Source organism: Sus scrofa, chromosome 1, assembly GCF_000003025.6.
Source record: "Sus scrofa isolate TJ Tabasco breed Duroc chromosome 1, Sscrofa11.1, whole genome shotgun sequence".
In the NCBI taxonomy this organism is placed as follows: domain Eukaryota; kingdom Metazoa; phylum Chordata; class Mammalia; order Artiodactyla; family Suidae; genus Sus; species Sus scrofa.
This window is the reverse complement of record NC_010443.5, coordinates 108,636,487-108,656,833: the sequence shown is the minus strand read 5'-3', so window position 1 is coordinate 108,656,833 and position 20,347 is coordinate 108,636,487. Positions and strand designations below refer to the sequence as shown.

The 20,347-nt window shown below is 44.2% G+C and overlaps 2 protein-coding genes and 1 long non-coding RNA gene across 7 annotated transcripts in view; 2 read left to right on the top strand and 1 right to left on the bottom strand.

The window, feature by feature from the left end:
- The window catches only part of CA12 (carbonic anhydrase 12), a 61,382-nt gene extending 53,825 nt beyond the window's left edge, over positions 1-7,557 (bottom strand). For both annotated transcript variants that reach the window (XM_021094163.1, XM_021094165.1), the window contains exons 1-2: positions 7,337-7,557; positions 106-126 (exon numbers count right to left, since the gene is read on the bottom strand). In XM_021094163.1, the coding sequence (XP_020949822.1) occupies positions 106-126; positions 7,337-7,421 (106 nt within the window). In that variant the 5' untranslated portion in view covers positions 7,422-7,557. The remainder of the gene's footprint in view (positions 1-105; positions 127-7,336) is intronic.
- APH1B (aph-1 homolog B, gamma-secretase subunit) overlaps positions 1-20,347 on the top strand; it is a 213,983-nt gene that overhangs the window by 106,446 nt on the left and 87,190 nt on the right. The gene's annotated exons all lie outside the window — the stretch shown is intronic.
- Positions 7,547-10,912, top strand: LOC110260967. The gene is made up of 2 exons (XR_002344615.1): positions 7,547-7,680; positions 10,082-10,912. It is a non-coding gene; the product is annotated as an uncharacterized LOC110260967 (long non-coding RNA).

Sequence of the window (20,347 nt, the reverse complement as noted above, 5' to 3'; positions counted from 1 at the left end):
ACTCCCAACCCCCACCCCCCAATAATCTCCACAGATCAAGAAGTTTCTGGCATTCTCATTAAATACAGCCATCTCCTCAAAAAAGCATGTAAGATCTCTACTCACCCAAATAGGTCCACTTGGATCCTGCAAAGAACAAAACAAAGCAAGTAAGTATAGCTGAGCTTGAACAAGTTGACAAAAACCTGACAGATTTTATTTTTAAATGGGTGAGATTGAAAAGGAGGTAGACGCCCCAAACTTCAACCTTTTCCAGTGTGGAGCAAAGGGAATCCTCGTGCACTACTGGGATTGGAAAATGGTGTAGCCACTACGGAAAATGGTATGTAGGTTTCTCCAAAAAACTAAAAACAGAACTACCATATGATCCAGCAATTCCACTCCCAGGAATTTGTTCAGAGAAAACAAAAACATTGATTAGGAAAGATCTCTTCACCCCCGTGTTCACTGCAGCATTATTTACAACAGCCAAGACATGGAAGCAACCCAGGTGCCCATCAATAGATGAATGGATAAAGAAGATATATATATAGTAAAATACTACTCAGCCATAAAAAGAATGAAATATTCTTATTTGCAACAACATGGATGGACCTAGAGGGTATTATGCTTAGTGAAATAAGTCAGACAGAGAAAGACAACTAATGTATGGTTTAACTTACATGTGAAATCTAAAAAAACCAAAAAAACAAATAAACAAACATAACAAAACAGAAACAAATTATAGATCCAGAGAGCAAACAGGTGGTTGCCAAAGGAGAGGTACATGGGGGAAGAATAGGTAAGGGAGATTAAGGTACAAATTTCCAGTTGCAAAATAAATTAGTCACCAATATGAAATGTACAGTGTGGAGAATATAGTCAATAACTATGTAATATCTTTGGATGGTGACTTTTTTTATTTTTTTGCTTTTTAGGGCAGCACCCATGGCATATGGAGGTTCCCAGGCTAAGGGTCGAATTGGAGCTGTAGCTGCCAGCCTACGCCACGGCCACAGCAACGCCAGATCTGAGCTGCGTCCGTGACCTACATACACCACGGCAACGCTGGATTCTTAAACCCACTGAGCAAGGCCAGGGGTCGAACCCGCATCCTCATGGATGTTAGTTGGATTCGTATCCACTGCACCATGACAGGAACTCCCTTATTTTAAATGTATAGAAAAAAATCTCTATGTTGTATAACAGGAACTGCCATAGTGTTGTAGGTCAATTATACTTCAAAAACAAACTCCTAGAAAAAGAGATCATATTATGAGAAGAAGCAGGGGTGAGGGAAGGGGGCATTGGATGAAGGTGATGAAAATGTCCTAACCCCCAATTACAAGCTAAATAAGTACTAGGGATGTGATGTTCACGATGATAAATATAATGAACACTACTGTGCATTACATATGAAAATTGTTCCAAGTAAATCCTAGGAGCTCTCATCACAAGGGAAAGATTCTTTTCTATGTAATTTTACATCCATATGAGATGATGGATGTTCACTAAGCTTATTGTGACGATCATTTCATGATGTACATAAGTCAAATCGTGATGCTGCGTGCCTTACACTTACACAGTGCTGTATGTCAATTCTATCTCAAAACTGGATGAAAACAATTTTTAAATAAAAAACTTTTTCAGAGTCTGTGTCAGAAAAACTGTTTCTCAGAGCAACTGTGAGCTGGCTGTTCAACACCTAGGTCCCTGTCTCCCAGCTTCTCCCAGAGCCTCCAGGATGCTTGGGGCACCAGGATCCAGCTGCCAGAGAAAAGGACGCCCATCTCCTTTCTCTCTTGGAAATTGATTTGCAGTAAAACCTACCTGACCAGCCACGTGGTGGTCATTTATCACACCTGGGCACTTCCTACTCAAGCCGATGGTGGGTTTTTAAACACTAAGAGAGGATTTTGCTTGTTTTTTTCTTTTTAAGCTTTTTTTTTTTCTTTTAAAGCTGTTGATTAAGCTGGATTAATTGCCCATTTGTTGTTGTTGTTGTTGTTGTTGTTTTTCTGTTCCAATTCTTGGCCTCATTTTTAACTTTCCAAATTCAATTGGTAATTTTTTCAAATTACACATGATTTAAAGAGTCAGGTGGTTCTACAAGGCTCTTTACAAAAATATTTGTCCCCTGACATCCCCTAGCCTCTTTCCTGCTGCTGATGGCAAACCACTGTGAATTCTTTGGAAATGACCCTTTTGGCTTTATAAGACATGCCTGTACTGTGTCTTCATGATTTGTTTTGGTTTAGGCATGATTTGTTGACATCCCACTCTGAGAGAGAAGGATGGAGGGCTTTTTCACACACCTACAGCCCATCACCCGGCTTTAGCGATGAAGAGATGAAAGTCCACGAAGGGAAGTGGAAGATTAGTGCCTGCTAAGAAGAGTCTCCATATTTCCCACCACTTCCCATGAGCTTAGAGAATCCTGGCATCTCCTTCTCAACTTTTGGGATAGAGAGGGGAGTCTAGACTCCTTAGAGTATCTGATAAGTACTATGGACCATTCCCCCATAAACATGCCCATAGGCTTAGCCCCTCTATTTTATGTATGGTTAATGTCAGGAGGTCCATAGAACTGTGCCGAGTTTGTTTTTGTTTTTAGGGCTGCATCTACGGCATGTGGAAGTTCCAGGCTAGGGGTCTAATTGGAGCTGCAGCTGTCAGCCTATGCCACAGCCATAGTAATGCCAGAATCCCAATTGTGTCTGTGACTTATGCTGCAGCTCCCAGCAACGCCAGATCCTTAACCCACTGAGCAAGGCCAGGGATCGAACCTGAATCCTCATGGATACTAATTAGGTTCTTAACCAGCTGAGTCCCTAAGGGAACTCCTGTTTTTTGTTTGTTTGTTTGTTTTACCGTAAGCTTCTTTACCATAAACATATTTGCCACAAGCATTTTTGCTGCCTGATTAATTGGCCATAAGGCAATTTTGCTGTGAAAGACCAAAAAATAAAAAACTGGTCGACAGCGGGGGGTTTGATAGTTGGGTTTCCACAGGTTGAAATGAGTGAGCATTTCTTCCAGTAGTTTCATTATTGATGGCTTTATTCAGCTGACCGATGATGATGATTTGCCCTAAAATTTGCTTTCTTATTTTGAAACACACTACTTTGGAGGAGAAAGAGGCCAAGGGCCTTGAAGATGCAGAGTTGAGGCAACATTGCCCACAGGACTTTGGTACATCTATCAATGGACATACGTCAAGATGCCAAGAATAGACCACAATATAGAGGCTCTCACAGCTCAATAGAGAGCTCAGGTGCAAACATGCATGTTAGTATTTGGAAACTAATACCTCCTTTTTTTTTTTTTTTTTTGTCTTTTGTCTTTTTAGGGCCCCACTTGTGGCATATGGAGGTTCCCGGGCTAGGGATCTAAGCGGAGCTACAGCTGCCGGCCTACGCCACAGCCACAGCAACGCCAGAACCTTGACCCACTGAGCAAGGCCAGGGATTGAACCCAAAACCTCATGGTTCCTAGTCGGATTTGTTTTCCGCTGTGCCACAACAGAAACTCCTGGTACCTCTTTTAAAGAAGGAAGAAATGTTAGCAAGCAAGAAAAAATGTGATGCGGAACAAAGATGAATCACCAAACCAAAAAAGTGTATAAAATACTATAAATGAAAGACATGGAAGACAAACACTTCAGTACAACCCACAAAATAAATCAGTCAATTGTACAGTATTGCCATGATCTACACATATTTTAAATGTATTCAAATATTTTGTATTTCACAATAAAGCCTTTGAAATTTTATTTCTTATGTTTCATTATGTCCTTTTTGATGTCCCTCTTTTACTTTTCATTATTTTCTACAGCAGAATTGCCTTATGGGCCAATTAGTTATGCAAAACGCATAGCATAACTAATACAAAATGTTTGTGGCAACAATGCTGAGGGTGATGGTACCCAGGACGCCACAGACGCCCTGAAACCTGCTATGGATCAGGGATGAATAGTCCCCACATGAACCTCCTCTGAATTAGCAATTGGATGAAGACATTAAGAGCCATGGGGAAACCAAACCCGCATGTGACCCCTAAGTTTACTGCCAGCCTTTTGCTGAAACAATAGTGAAAAGGGATGAAAAGGCATGGCTTTGGAACTAAACTACGGAAGACTTCAAACCTTTTTCTGAACATTTCCTTCAGCAGTTTTTCTGAAGGTTTCTATGAACACACAACTACAGATTTCAGAGGCAGAGGAAGCCAGATTATTGCCGCTTAGCCCGGCAGAACGCTTGGAGACCCAGAACGTAAAATTTCACAAATAACAGGGAAGTTTATCCATTACTTTCCTGGAGAGACACAGGCCACTTGGTGATCCTGGAGGGCACCAGGAAACACATTTGCTACCTCTGAGCAGTCCTGCCTTGGCCAGAAATTTTAATTGCACCTGCACCAAAATCAAATCATAGCCCTAAAAGCCTACATCTTCTGCAATTTTCCCCAAAGTTCACTGAGCTGAGGTTTCCCCTATTGTTGAAGCTCTCATTCTCAGATGAGGCAGCAGCACAACACTCTGGAAAGCACAGGGGTGTGTGTGATAGAGGGGACATGTGGGACTGTAGAGCTCAGATGGGGACACAGAACTGGGGACTTGTTTTTTTGTGTTTGTTTTTGTTTTTTTGCTTTTCAGGGCTGCACTCGTGGCATATGGGGGTTCCCAGGCTAGGGGTTGAATCGGAGCTGTAGCCACAGCCACAGCAACGTGGGATCCAAGCCGCGTCTGCAACCTACACCACAGCTCACGGCAACGCCAGATCCTTAACCTGCCGAGCGAGGCCAGGGATCGAACCCACAACCTCATGGTTACTAGGCAGATTCCTTAACCACTAAGCCACAGTGGGAACTCCAGTGGAGACTTGTTCTTAAAAAGCAGCAGCATCTGAGCCATCTTTCCTGTCCTACCTTTCTCTGAGTGAGCCTGCTTGGCCCTCAAGACACGGCGCTTTCGATATAAATGGCAGTGTCTTGGAGGCGCTCAGAAGCTGGAGTCTGGGGATGAGAGGCACCAAAAAATGAAGGGGAGGGTGGTCTGAGTCAGGGGGTTTCACTAGATGAAGGTCAGGGCCCAGCCTGGTTCATCGTCCGCTGAGAAGTGAAGTCAGGAAGACTTTATAAAGGGAGTGTGTAAAAAAAAAATAAAGGGATTGTGTGTGTGTACATGTGTGTTTTCTTTACTTGGAAATGGCCCCTCCTGGTTTCCTACCTCTAGCTTTAAGGGCAAGGGGCTTCACAGAGTTAAACTGACCCCACAGATAGGCCAGACCAAGGTCCCTGCGGTTACACCTCAGTAGCTTCCTGAGGACAATGCTCCTTTCCAAGAAGGTCATCTGTTCATCTGGAAACCTGGGAGGCTCAGCTGGATGCCTGTTAGAACCTGCAGACCCAGCTTATACTAGTGAGGGAGAGTGTCCTGGGTGCTTGCAGAGGAAATGCTATTTCCAAAGATCCAGGTCAGGTGTTCAGGGTCCTGCCTGCTTCCTTTCCTGGGTGTTAGAATCTTCTCAGAGTAACCAACATTCATCCGGGCAGCCCAAGACTGCCCAGCTCTCTACATCAGGTTTAGGTAAAGCAGGTGCCGCAGAATTCATTGAAATGTTGCCCTACAGCAACTAAGAATTCCAAGGTTGTTTCTGGAAGATGTTTTGACTTCACCCTACTATGCTCCCTTCCTCCCTAACCCTGAAGTTCACCAATGCCAACAGCTGGATGTTTAAGTGCTCCAGGCAAAGGGCAGACCACATGCTCACTCCAGGGCCCAGCTTAACCCCACCCCCACCCTGAACCTGGGGTTACTGCTGATACTCTACACCTCAGTGATTTTTGCTTTTGACCTTGTAACCTGAGGCAATTAAAAATTCAAGAAAACTGCCTGAGGAGTAACAGAATAAAAGCTGTGTTCTTAGAATCAAGGAGTAAGCAGGCTGGCTACTCAGTGGGGGATGAAAGCAGTTTTATTTTTTTTTATTTTATTTTTTTTAAATTACAAAGTTCCCAAAGCCCAAGAGAAGGGCAAGGAGGAGGGGGAGGGGGGGAGCAATGGAAGCAGAGGGGATTTTCTGCTCACCCCCCCCCCCAATCTCCTCTTGGAGCTAAAAGGGAGGTTTCTAGTGAAAAGGGAATACATGCTAAAGTTCGCAGTTTTAAAAATTAATTTCCACATTTCTGTAACTCCTTTCTCCCACCTACTGTCTATTTCTCCCAGCTAGAGGAGGGAGATACTACCAAACATATCATGCCAGGTGGGTGGGCTCCAAGTGAATTAAGAGGGACAGCAAAGCTGCCTACACAGCCGGGCTCCCCCTGCAGCCTGCCCCTAGCTCCTCACCCCCTACCCCCTCCTCCCCACCCCCAACCCCTGGGCACCATATCCTCCAAGAGGAGAGGGCTGAGGGGAGGGGCCCCAGCCTGGGAGGATGAATTTTCAGCCAAACTAGTCATTTGGGGCCCTTTTATAAATGTTTCAACCTAGCCTGAGTCCAGGAATGGTCACACCTACAAATGTCCTTACAACTTGGGGCAAACTCTGTCAAGGTCAGGAGCCACCATCCATCACTCTAAGTTTCCACAAGTCACCATCTACTCCCCCAGAAAAGCACTCACCCAACTGTGGAGAGGCAGGGAAAAGCCTTGACCTTGGCTCCTCACCTGCAACTCACCACCCAGACCTGAGGCCCCTCCACCCCCTCCTGCTACTGGCTGGGCACCACCAGCCTCCAGCCCTTCAGGATTAAAAGCCCTAATTACACTCAGAAATAAGGCGTGTATGCTCGCCTGACTGCACGTACACACACGTGGACCTTCAGAATAGTAGAGCCCTTCTGGAAGAAAACAATGATTACAGATAGGATGCATCACCCCTTTGACTTGGAGGTAAAACTTAATGGTAAAGAGTCTCTTCTCCAAAGAATAGCACCCACCTCTGGGCAAACCCACCCTGGTAAAGAAGCGGCTCAGAATCCCCCAGTCACTTCACCATCTGCACGTGGATCAGCGCGGGGGCACAATATTTTAAATCCTGGTTCTCCTTCTCCTCCCCACTTAGCAAATTCCCAAAGCCACCTCTCCAGAGCTGCGGGGGCCGGGGGGGGGGGTGTGCTCCGAGAACACAGGAACGTGCCCCCCCCCACCCCGCGCCCCCCAAACCAGAGTTGATCCTCCATTCCAAAGGAAAACGAAGCATCCCTTGTAAAAAACGTGCTATTTGAGGCCATGCAGGTCCTTCCCGGCTCCCCGCAAATAGTTTTACTTTATTATTAAAAAGCCCTGTGGGAAATCTTTTCAGGTGTGACTTGGCGCTCGAGATTGTTAGCAAAAAAAGAGGCAGGAACTTTACCGTTGAGTGGGGCTGGGCTGGAAGGCTGTTCCTTTAAGACCAGGAGCAGGAGGACGGCAGCCGCGTGTAGGTTGCGGTGGGGCATCTTCAGGCGGCTTCTCGGGGCCAGACGCGGGCTGCCGGCGGCTGGGCTCCTCACTCTCCGTCTCGGGCTCTGGGGTCGGCGGGGCTCGCACGGGAACCTCGTGCGCACGGCCCGGGCGCCCTGCAGAGCACGTCTGTTCTTTGGGCTCCTGGCTCCCCGCCGGCTGCTTTTATGGAGCGACCCAGCCCCAAACACATGATGTCATCCGGTAGGGGGGAGAACGCCCTGCCTACAGGAGGTCTGGTGCCCCAGTTCCAAGGTGAGTTGTAACCCTGACTTCAGCGGCTCCCGCACCGGGCAGCGGCACCGCGCTCCTCCGGCCGGGGCTGACCTGGGAACCCAGTTCTCGGTAGAAGCCGCGGGCAGGAGTGGGAGAGATCCGCCTGCCTCAGCCCCATCCGGGAGGATGCGTGTAGGGACGCCACGGCCTTGGTCTTTCACTGTCCTTACTGAGAAGCCCCCTAGGTACAAGGCCATCTGGACAAGAGCCTCTTTCTGGGTCCCAGTCGTGTGCCTACCTGGACTGGGCACATCTTAGGGGACTGGACGAGGCAGCTGCGCGGGGGAGGGGGCTGCATTCAAATTCAGAATTTCTGCGGACTCTACAGCGCGTCCTTCTAAGATCTTACCCCCGAAATTTAACGCAAAGAAATTAATGGGTCAATATCACAGTGAAATAGAAATATAGATAAATAGAATAAATAACTAGAAGAACTTTACTAAGCGGTTAGACTTTCCTCTCATAAGAGATAAGTCGACAAGGCTCATAATAGTTCGTACTATCAATCCGTTCTCTAGGAAGCTGGGGTAGGGGGCTTCTCTGGGGTAGCAGTGGATGAAAAGGACTTACATTGAATATTGAGCACCTTAGTTGGTGTAAGGCTCTGTACCAGGCATTTTGCATCTTGGTTTAGATCAGAGTCTGAGTTCTGTTTCCAGGGAATATTAGCATCACCTGTTGCTCATTTCTGCCCACTTTCCTCACACATCTGTATTCTTTTGTATTTCTTATAGGACTGGATGTAAAGATGTATTTACACCCTATACCAGTGGTTCTAATCCCCTCTGTATTTAGTCCATGTTCAGTTGTTACCTCAAAGGTCTTAACACACTGCTGCCCCCAGCACTCACTAAATCTTCCTGCTGCTGTTACTGCTGCCTGCTCTTCCCACTACCGTGCTTCTGGCTTCCTTGGGCCTTCAGAACCTGTCTGCCCTGCTCCCCTTGTGGGCTCTGTCTCCTTCCTGCTCTGTGACCCTGCCTGTTCTCTCGGCTCCCTGCTGCCTACAGATCACATGGTCTGCTGAAGGCTGCCCAACCCCAGCCCTGGTACATGAACCCTGGTTTGGTGACCTGGACCATCTTGCTCTCTCCTCTTGGCCATGGCGACCTGACCAGCCTCACCTCTCTCAGGTCTGTGCTGACCCTTAAGTGGCCTCTCAGGCTGGCCTCAGTGACCAGTGAAGCCACTTTTGTCTGTAGTTTTGGAGGAATAGATCAGCTTTTCTGCTTGAAAGCCTCCAGGAAGCACGTGCCACCCACATTTCAAGGAGCGCTACTGTCCTGTCCCTATCTGCTCAGCTTTTGTTGAGATAATAAAGGGCTTTGAAATCTTTTTAAGGAAGTAGTTACAAAGATGATCTTGTTACAAGCCCTTTTAGACCATGGTAGACTTAAGGATGACCTTTTCTGCCTGCAGCTTCTAATCAAATGCCATACCTCCAGGGAGGTGAGCAAGTGAGTGTTGCACTGTAGTTCTTAAGACATCCATGTGTCTGATGCGTCATCAAGGTCTTCAGAAGATGAACTGTACTAGAGGAACCCAAGAGGTTGGGGAGGAGCCACTGTAGGTTCGGAGAGGCACACCATGCAAGCGAAGTCACTCACTCCACATCTCACAGCTTAGTTCAAGGGAAACTGGGCCGGGCACATGCATCTTGTTACTCCCACTCCACGTGTTTTCCCATTATGTCTAGCTAAACAGTAAGTCTTGAACATGCACCTCTAAGTGTTCCCCAGAGATCCCCAGGGATGGAAAAGTTTAAAAGGGGGATAGGTTTAATAGAAGAGCAAGGCAAGATTGTGAACAGAGTTTAATGGACAGAAAGGAGGGGATCAAGGATGGTCATTGCGTAACTAGATCAAAAACCTGGTTAATTAGTAAGGAACAGAGAGCAATTAAAAGAGAATTGAGAACATAAATGGAGACCCAAGTGTTCTAAGCACTTTAAGAGAATTTTTTTCTTCTCGTTTGATTGCGATGTCATTAGTACTGTATAGGTTTAAGATGTACCGCATAGTGATTTGAATTGCACATATTGTGAAATGATTTTCGCAATATGTGTAATTTAGTGAACACCCATCATCTGATATACAAAAGAAAAGAAAAAAATGGTTTTCCTTGTGATGAGAACTCCAGAGTTACTCTTGCCATGTTCCCACATAATATACAGCAGTGTTCATTCTGTTATTCATGTTGTACTACATCCTTGGTATTTATTTCTCTTATGACTGCAATTTGTACCTTTTGACTGCCTTCATCCAATCCCCCAATCCCCACCTCTGGTAACCAGAAATCTGATCTCTTTTTCTGTGAGTTTGTTTACTTGTTTGAAGTATAATTGACTTATAAGAGTGAAATTTTTTTTTTTTAATTTTAGGGTATCAGAGAGGGTGAACACAAACCAAAGTGAATAGAATCACCAGACTTCTAAAATGTCGAAGCCGAATATCAAGCCTCTGCCTCCTACCACCCAAGAAACAGCACAAATCTAACCAGCTTAAGACCCCCAGCTCTGGAAACCCTCCCTGCCAGGGGTTTCCTCAGGCCTCTGTGACTGAGCATAGTGCACTGGCTTTGCCAGCAAGCAGATGTGGCTCTTGTCAGCTGATAAACAACCCCATCACTCAGTGGATTAGGGTAGAAAGTGGACCTTCAGCACTCAAAAGTTGGCACCAGATGACACACCCAGAAGGCTCCAGGGAGCAGAGAGCCTTTCTAAAATGTCACTGTCTATATCGACACTAGGGTGAGGCTGATGAGTCAAAGGCCAGAGGGGTGTGTCAAGAGGTCTGGACCAAAGTGTCTGCCCCACCACTTACCCAATGGCCTTGAGTGGTGTCACCTCTCTGAACTCCAGTATTCTTGTTTCCAAAGTGCAGATTGTCATCTTGGCCCCTGGGTCATTGACAGAATTGATATATGGCTGGAAGGAGATGAGGTGGATAGAAACTCTCCTGTTCATTCATTCATTCATTCACCCTTTATGTGCCAGGCACTGTGTTAGGCATAGTCCTTCCTTTCGGAGAGTGTGTCAACATAAAACAAAGTATCTCATAAATAACTATATAATTATGATTGTAGTAAGTTTGATGGAAGGTTGATATATAACTGGGAGGATTCCAGTCTGTCCTGGGGCCGTGAGGGGAAGTGTCAGCAATGTAAGGATTAGATCCTGTGACTTCATAAAACCTTTGAATTGCACAGCTAATACCAGGCTCCTTTTTTTGTTTTGTTTTGTTTTATGTCTTTTTAGGGCCATGCCTGTGGCATGTGGAGGTTCCCAGGCTAGGGGTCAAATAGCAGCTATAGCCGCCAGCCTACACCACAGCAATGCCAGATCTGAGCTGCGTCTTCAACCTACACCACAACTCAGGGCAACGTCCAATCCTTAACCCACTGAGTGAGGCCAGGGATCGAACCTGCAACCTCATGGATACCAGTCAGGTTCACTAACTGCTGAGCCACGATGGGAACTCCCTCCTCTTGCCCTTTACACAAGCTAATCATTGACCTTTCAGGCACAAGGGTTAGAGTATAGAGATTTTTATTTCTTTTCTTTTTTTTTTTTTTGTCTTTTGTCTTTTTGTCTTTTGTTGTTGTTGTTGTTGTTGCTATTTCTTGGGCCCCTCCCGCGGCATATGGAGGTTCCCAGGCTAGGGGTTGAATCGGAGCTGTAGCCACCGGCCTACGCCAGAGCCACAGCAACGCGGGATCCGAGCCGCGTCTGCAACCTACACCACCGCTCACGGCAACGCCGGATCATTAACCCACTGAGCAAGGGCAGGGACCGAACCCGCAACCTCATGGTTCCTAGTCGGATTCATTAACCACTGTGCCACGACGGGAACTCCGAGATTTTTATTTCTTAAGGTAAAAATTAACTCTTCAAATAGTGTCACTCCATTAGAAATGCTTCTTTGAATAGGGCTAAAGTAAAGGCTAGTGGGAGGAGAACTAACATTTATTGAGTGCCTGTTGTTTGCCTTACCTGTGCTTGGCACTTGATTCTTTTTTTTTTTTTTTTAATATGTGTAAATTTATTTTTTTTTTTTGTAATTGTTTTTTTTTTTTTTTCCCACTGTACAGCAAGGGGGTCAGGTCATCCTTAGATGTATACATTGCAGTTACAGTTTTTTCCCCCACCCTTTCTTCTGTTGTGACATGAGTATCTAGACATAGTTCTCAATGCTATTCAGCAGGATCTCCTTATAAATCTATTCTAGGTTGTGTCTGATAAGCCCAAGCTCCCGATCCCTCCCACTCCCTCCCCCTCCCATCAGGCAACCACAAGTCTCTTCTCCAAGTCCATGATTTTCTTTTCTGAGGAGATGTTCATTTGTGCTGGATATTAGATTCCAGTTATAAGTGATATCATATGGTATTTGTCTTTGTCTTTCTGGCTCATTTCACTCAGGATGAGATTCTCTAGTTCCATCCATGTTGCTGCAAATGGCATGATGTCATCCTTTTTTATGGCTGAGTAGTATTCCATTGTGTATATATACCAAATCTTCCGAATCCAATCATCTGTCGATGGACATTTGGCTTGTTTCCATGTCCTGGCTATTGTGAATAGTGCTGCAATGAACATGCGGGTGCATGTGTCTCTTTTAAGTAGAGCTTTGTCTGGATAGATGCCCAAGAGTGGGATTGCAGGGTCATATGGAAGTTCTATGTATAGATTTCTAAGGTATCTCCAAACTGTTCTCCATAGTGGCTGTACCAGTTGACATTCCCACCAGCAGTGCAGGAGGGTTCCCTTTTCTCCACAGCCCCTCCAGCACTTGTTATTTGTGGATTTATTAATGATGGCCATTCTGACTGGTGTGAGGTGGTATCTCATGGTAGTTTTGATTTGCATTTCTCTTATAATCAGCGATGTTGAGCATTTTTTCATGTGTTTGTTGGCCATCTGTATATCTTCCTTGGAGAAATGTCTATTCAGGTCTTTTGCCCATTTTTCCATTGGTTGATTGGTTTTTTTGCTGTTGAGTTGTATAAGTTGCTTGTATATTCTAGAGATTAAGCCCTTGTCAGTTGCATCATTTGAAACTATTTTCTCCCATTCTGTAAGTTGTCTTTTTGTTTTCTTTTTGGTTTCCTTTGCTGTGCAAAAGCTTTTCAGTTTGATGAGGTCCCATGGGTTTATTTTTGCTCTAATTTCTATTGCTTTGGGAGACTGACCTGAGAAAATATTCATGATGTTGATGTCAGAGAGTGTTTTGCCTATGTTTTCTTCTAGGAGTTTGATGGTGTCCTGTCGTATATTTAAGTCTTTCAGCCATTTGGAGTTTATTTTGGTGCATGGTGTGAGGGTGTGTTCTAGGCACTTGATTCTTACAGCCCCTGGGGATTAGTGTCTTGATCTCAGCCATGGTTTACTAACCTAAGAAAATGAAATCTAAATTCCACCAAGGGACCAAAAGTTCTTATCTGGCCCCTGCCGCCAGTTACCGTGGTAACCTGTGATGCTGGACCAATTACTTGTCCCTGGAATCCCTCAGCTGCTTCTTTGCGGCTTGTCAGCAGGACTTTTAGAAAGCACTCTGCATGATTGATACAAGTGCAAATAAATCAAAATCCTATGTACAGGGAAAGTTAGCATGTTAAATGAAAGTAAACTTTGGTGCAGTATGTTTTACCTCATTCCAAGTAAATTATTTTGAAAACCATGGTTTGCTGACACCAAGACTGCTTAGGAGGTAGAATTAGACTATAATAGCTTAAGCTTTCTATGTCCATCTCTCCTTTCATACCTGCTGGTTGGATCCACTCTCCTCTAACCTCAGAGGTTTGGTCCATATCCTGTTCTTCTTGTGGTCAGTCTGTAGCTCTGTCCTCTCTCACCCCTGTCTTTTAAACCAAAATGCAGTCACAGACCACATTCCAGCAAGTTCACAGGGGCCAGCCTAAAGCAGATAGCCCTAATATTGATTCTGACAACTTCCGCCAAGGCTTAGGAAGGCCACATGGCTTGGGGGAAGAGCTTTGGCATCAAATGAACTGCACTTGACCACTCAACTCCACCACTCACCACCTGTGTGACCTTGAGTGAGTCACTTAACCTCTCTGAGTCTCCATTTTCCTACTTTGTAAAGAGATGAAGGAGTTCCCTGGCGGCCTAGCAGTTAAGGGTGCAGCATTGTCACTACTGTGGGTGGAGTTCAATCCCTGGCCTAGGAACGTCCACATGCTGCAGGTGTGGCTAAAAAGCTACGTTAAAGAGGTGAAGGCTAAAAAAATAAGTATACCCCAAGGAGCAATAGGGGGGAAAAATATAATGAGCTAGGCCATGTAAAGAGCTTAGCACAGTGGCACATATGAGCACTATGTAAATGTAGTTTTCTGCTGTGGAAAGATCTCAATTGGCTGTAGGGGAAATCTTCCATCCTGTAGTTCTTAGTTTGGGCAACCCCACCAGCTTCTCTGGTTTGTGCAATCACAGCAAATTCTGTGAACCTTATGAAAAGAATGAGTGGAGATTTCCAAGTATCACTCTCCCCACAATTCTACCCATTGGGGCCTCCCTCCCAAAGATCGTAGCTTTTGTCATAACAAACCAGTCTCCCTACTGAAACAATGATGCCTTCTAAACCAGTAGACTCAGAATTACTTTCCCACAGGAAATGCCCAATCACAAGAACCTTGGGGCTGGGAGGTATTCCTGAGCTCAGAGATGCTGCATACTATTGGCATAAGCCGGTAATTTCCTCTTGCTTGGATGCTCTCATTTTCTGCAATTGCAGGAATTTATGAGCTGATCCCTCATTGCAATTCCTTTCAAAGAAATCTGGCAAACAACGCTTAGATGCTGGCATGTCAACTTGGCTTTATCTTCCCTCCCCTGGTTATAGGCTACTGGGAACGTATGGTATGATTTTTTTGCTCCTCAGCCAGCTGGACTTTGCACCCTGAGCTGGGCCATCTTGTTTTAGCTCCAGTGCCAGTCAGAGAGCCCAGGGGGCTGGAAGCCTGGTGCAGACAACATTGCTGGCTTTGTAGCCTGGACAGGTGAAGGTCAATGAGTTTCCCCATAGATCATTCAGGTTGAGTTGCCTTGTGGCCAGAGGCCAGCTCTGGCAAGGATCCAGCTTCCTTTCAAGCCCTGAGAAAGGGCTCAGGTGTATCTGGTGACCAGCAGAGAGAAGGTAGACAGCCAGGGTCTCATAGTTCTGTCACCCAAGACAACACAACCAGCAAAGGAGAGATACTTCCCTGTGGAGAGACCAGTAAAGAAATCTTAACTATGGTGCTAAGATAAGATCTTCATGTCCATCCCACTCCACATTGAGTTTGGGGTTCACTCTGTAATAGAATAAGTTACAACTAGATTACTTCTGTCTGAAAATCATAGTTTTTTTTTTCTTTTTTAGCCTCACACGCAGCATGTGGAAGTTCCCATGCCAGGGACTGAACTTGCATCATAACAGTGACAATGTTGGATCCTCAACCCACTGAGCCACTAGGGAACTCCTTCATCCTAGTTTTTTTTTTTGTTTTTTTTTTAACATGGATATACAAAACTTCTCTTTTACATATTTCTGTTTTCTCTACTTAACAGGGTTTTGGGAGCACTAGAAATGATGACAGTGATACAGTGAGAATCCCTAAAGGATGTTCAAAGAATCAGAAAATTAGAATCAGGAATTCCCATTGTGGCTCAGCGTTAATGAACCCGATTAGTATCCATGAAGATGTGGATTTGATCCTTGGCCTTGCTCAGTGGGTTAAGGATCTGGTGTTGCCATGAGCTGTGGTAAAGGTCACAAACAAGGCTCGGATCCCGCATTGCTGTGGCCAGCAACTACAGCTCAGATTCAACCCCTAGCCTGGGAACTTCCATATGCCATGGGTGCAGTCCTAAAAAGACAAAAAGGAAAAAAAAAAAGAATCAGAAATTAATTAGAAACTTGGGCTCACTCTTCAAATTCTGTTTCCTCGGTGGAGGAGGGGGGAAGGGGAAATACCTCCAATACCTAGGTCCTTCCATTTTTATCATAGACTGTGTGGCACTTAAGTCCAGTGAGAATGTGTAAAAATTTTAAAAACTTACAATGTGTTAATTTCTACTGCACAGCAAACTGATTCAGTTATACATATACACTTTTTTTTTTTTGGCTTCTTAGGGCCACATGTGCAGCATATGGAAGTTCCTAGGCTAGGAGTCAAATCAGACCTGTAGCCTCTGGCCACAGCCATCACCACAGCAGTGCAGGATCCGAGCCATGTCTGTGATCTACACCACAGCTCACAGTAATGCTGGATCCTTAACCCACTGAGCAAGGCCAGGGATTGAACCTGCATCATCATGGATACTTGTCAGGTTCGTTCCCACTGAGCCACAGTGAGAATTCTAATAAGCACTCTTTTTTTTTAATATTCTTTTCCATTAGAGTTTATCATAGGACATTGTATATAGTTCTTTGTGCTATAGAATAGGACCTTATTGTTTATCCATTCCATGTATAATAGCTTACATCTGCTAACTCCAACCTCCCACTCTATCCGTCTCCCAGCCCCATCCCACTTGACAACCAGAAGTTTGTTCTCTTCGTCTCTGAGTTTGTTTCTGCTTCATAGATTTGTTCACTTGTGTCATATTTTAGATTTCACATCTAAGTGATATGATATTTGTCTTTCTCTTTCTACTTACTTCACTTAGCATGATAATCTCTAGGTCCATCCACGTTGCTACAAGTGGCATTATCTCATTCTTTATCATGGCTGAATAGTATTCCTTTGTATATATGTATCATATCTTCTTCATGTAAAAATTTTTGAGATGTTTAGGAAGGACACTATACTTCAAAATTACAAAGTGTACTGTTGCTCGTAACTCTTGAGTTGTTTGTTTGTTTTTAGTGGAGGCATCAGACATGTCTGATAAAAAGGATCCCTGGACTTAATTCTACCTCTGAGAGAAAAAACAAGTTGATACAGGCCCAGTTCATAGGAAGGAAATCAGTTCAGAGGCAGTGAAGTAGACAAACTCCATCATAATAGGTCTCATATAATTAGCTGTCAGCAGAAGAGAAATGCCAAGTGGGGAAGAGGGCAGAGAAAATTACAGAAGGAAGACTTCTAACTTGTAGCCATTGTCCAGACTATAGGGGAGATGCAGGAAGTGAAAGATGGTGCTGTGGGCCACCACACAGGGTAAGAGCAGCAGGGTGGTCTTGCGAAGATTAAACAGAGAGTCTGATGCTGCACAAAGCATATCTGCCAAGACTGGACACAAAACTTTTTTTTTCCTTGAGGTATTGTTGACTTACAACATTATATTAGTTTCAGGTGTGCAGAGCAGTAATCCAGTACTCCATTTAAAGTTGTAAGAAATTGGCTGTATTCCCTGTGCTGTACAATGTATCCTTGTAGCTTATTTATTCCGTGCATGGAAAACGAAACTTTAAACATTGAACTAGAGCAGAGAAACATCTCAGCCAAGTGATTTTTATATACAAAGCTATTTAGAGGAAACTTATGAAGGAAAAAAACTGCCTGTGAATCCATCCTACCCAACAGTGACTTCATTTTTATACCTTCCATTTTTGTTCTTGTCCAAGTCAACAAAAAATATTTACAGTTACCAACAAATAAATAGACTGTATTTTGTTTACTACTTTTTTTGGAAACTAACACTGGATCATAAGCATATTTCCACATTTCTGCATAATCTTAATAAAATTTTTAATGTTGACAACATTTTAAGGCAAATTTCACTAAGTCATGAAGCGATTTTAAAATAAGGAGCCAAGTTTCTTGAGAGACTTCCTCAAGAAGGCTAGAAAACTCCTTGAGAGCAATAATGGTACAATTTGACAGATTCAGGTAAACATGACAATGGATAGATTGTTGGTAAGTCAGCAGCTTGATGACTTTGGGGACAACAAGGGGACACAAGTGCACACACAATGCTGGCCATGGAGAGGAGCAAGCCCCCAGGATGGGTCCAAGTTCACTGCCCAGGGCAGAGGCAGCCACCATGCATGACAATGAATCTTCATTCTGAGTTTAGATGCTGAATTGTATTTCATAAATAGTCCCTCTGAAGAAGCTTCTGGGCCTCAAAGCTCCTCATAGAGTCCAAGAGCCATGACCAAGAAGGAAGACACTCAGTGAAGGGAAGGTCTGGGGAGTCATCCGAGCTGGATGTCCACAAGAGACATTGCAGTCCTTGTCCCACTTCCAGGTGGCTGCCAGCCATCCTCCTCATACTCACTCTGGCTCTGCCTCTGCTCTCTTCTTCTCTGTTTCATCTCTTTCCTCCCCTTGAACTTTCTCCATCCTTCAGCCTGAAGAATCAGTGCATGGTGGTCTTTTGGCTCCCTCAAGTGAGTGGTGCCCTGTGGAACATGAGGCAGAGGCCAGGGAGGAATGAATTCAGACCTTGCAGAGGGATCCTTGAGGTCACTAGGAAGTAAACCATAAAGATGGTGCCCCAGGAAATAAGATAACAGTTTTGATTGTTGCACTTGTCTTGTTTGGGTTTATTTAAACAGCAATTCTGTTACATATTAAAACAGTGAAACAAGTTCAATTTTTTTAAAAAATTGAAAGAGGCAAATGCCTGCAATCCCACTCCCAGGCATATTTCTGGAGAAAACCATTATTTGAAAAGATAGATGCACTCCAGTGTTCAATGCAGCACTATTTACAATAGCCAAGGCATGGAAGCAACCTAAATGTCCATCGACCAGAGAAATGGATAGAGAAGATGGGGTACATACACGCAATGGAATGCTATTCGGCGATAAAAAAGAATGAAATAGTGCCATTTGCAGCAAAATGGATAGACCTAGAGATTATCATACTAAGTGAAGTAAGTCAGACAGAGAAAGACAAATATCATATATCGCTTACGTGTGAAATCTAAAAAATGATGTAAATGAACCTATATACAAAACAGAAATAGACCCACAGGGAACTATAGGCAATATCTTCTAATAGAAAAGAATCTGGAAAAGATTATATATGTGTATATATGTGTGTGTGTGTGTGTGTATATATATATATATAAAACTGAATCACTTTGCTGTACACCTAAAACTAAATCAACTATACTTCAGTTTTTAAAAAGTTAAGTCATAAAAAAGAGGCAAATATTTTCTTTTTTAAGAGAAAGAAATGACAGACTGTCTAAGGAGAAGAGGGTGTCAATGGTGCCAACAAAAGCACCGGAAAGATCACACGTGGCAAGTGCAGAGGAACGGTCTTGGACAGCAGGTGGTTCTCAGTGCATCCAAGAAATCTGGCTCTAGTGAATCTAGAAATCTAGTGAATAGAAACTAGAGTGAGCATGAAAAAGAACAGAGAGGAGAGAAACGATGGTGGATGATAAGAGATAGGACACTTAGAAATGTTAGTAGGAAGGACAAGGAGAGAGGGCAGTGTGGTTAGTAGATGCAAACTATTAGATTTAGAATGGATGGGGCAGGAGTTCTCATCATGGCTCAGCCGAAACAAATCTGACTGGTATCCATGAGGACGCAGGTTTGATCCCTGGCCTCGCTCAGTGGGTTAAGGATCTGGTGTTGCCCTGAGCTGTGGTGTAGGTCACAGATAAGGCTCGTATGTGGCGTGGCTGTGGCTGTGGTGTGGTTACAGCTCCAATTCGACCCCTAGCCTGGGGACCTCCATATGCCACAGGTGCGGCCCTAAAAAGACAAAAAGAAAAAAAAAAAAAAAAGGAATGGATGGGCAGTGAGGTTCTACTGTATAGTGCAGGGAACTGTCTAATCTCTTGGGATAGAACATGATGGGGGATGATATGAGAAAAAGAAGGTATATGTTCAACTGGATCACTTTTCTGTACAGCAGAATTGGTACAACATTGTAAATCAATCATACTATCAAGAAAAGAGTTCAAGAGTAGAAGGAGTCCTAAAATTTTGGAAAACTTCAGACACGTGGAAGGAAAGTTCTAGTTGGAGGAGAGCTGGAAAAGAAGGGACCAGAAGGAGTGAGAGGAGAGCAGTGAAGGGGTACTGTGCAAAAACCCTTGGATGTTTGCAAACTTTATATTGTGGAAAACTTGCAAACATATATAAGAGTATAGTCATTATGAACCCTCACGTGGTCATCACTCAGCTTCAGCAGTTACCAGCTCATAACCAACCCTGTGTCCTCTATACCCTCACCATCCCATTATCCCTTCCCCAGGGTGTTTTGAAACAAATTCGGGACATCACATTTTTTCAGTGCTTATCAAACATGAGCACCAGAGGGCCCTGGGGGGCTTGTTCAAATAGATCCATGAGCCCCACCTCCAGAGTTTCTGACTCAGCATGTCTTGGGTGGGGCTGAGAATTTGTATTTCTAACAAGTTTCCAGATCGAACTCATGCTGCAGATCCAGGGGCCGCACTTTGAGAACCACTATATTATTTCGCCTGTGCATATTTCTGAACTTTTAAAAAGGACTCCCTTATTTAAAACATAATCGTGATGTTACTATCACTCACAAAAATCAATAATGATTCCTTAATATCACATTTTCCCTGATGTCATCTTGGTGGTTTTACTAACCATTTGTTTGAAATGGGCAGTGCCAGGTTACTCCATCTCTTTAGATGCTCTTGATCTATAGGTGGAATTTGAATTGCTAGCATGAGGAATCATTTGAGCAATAGCACAGAGAGATGTGC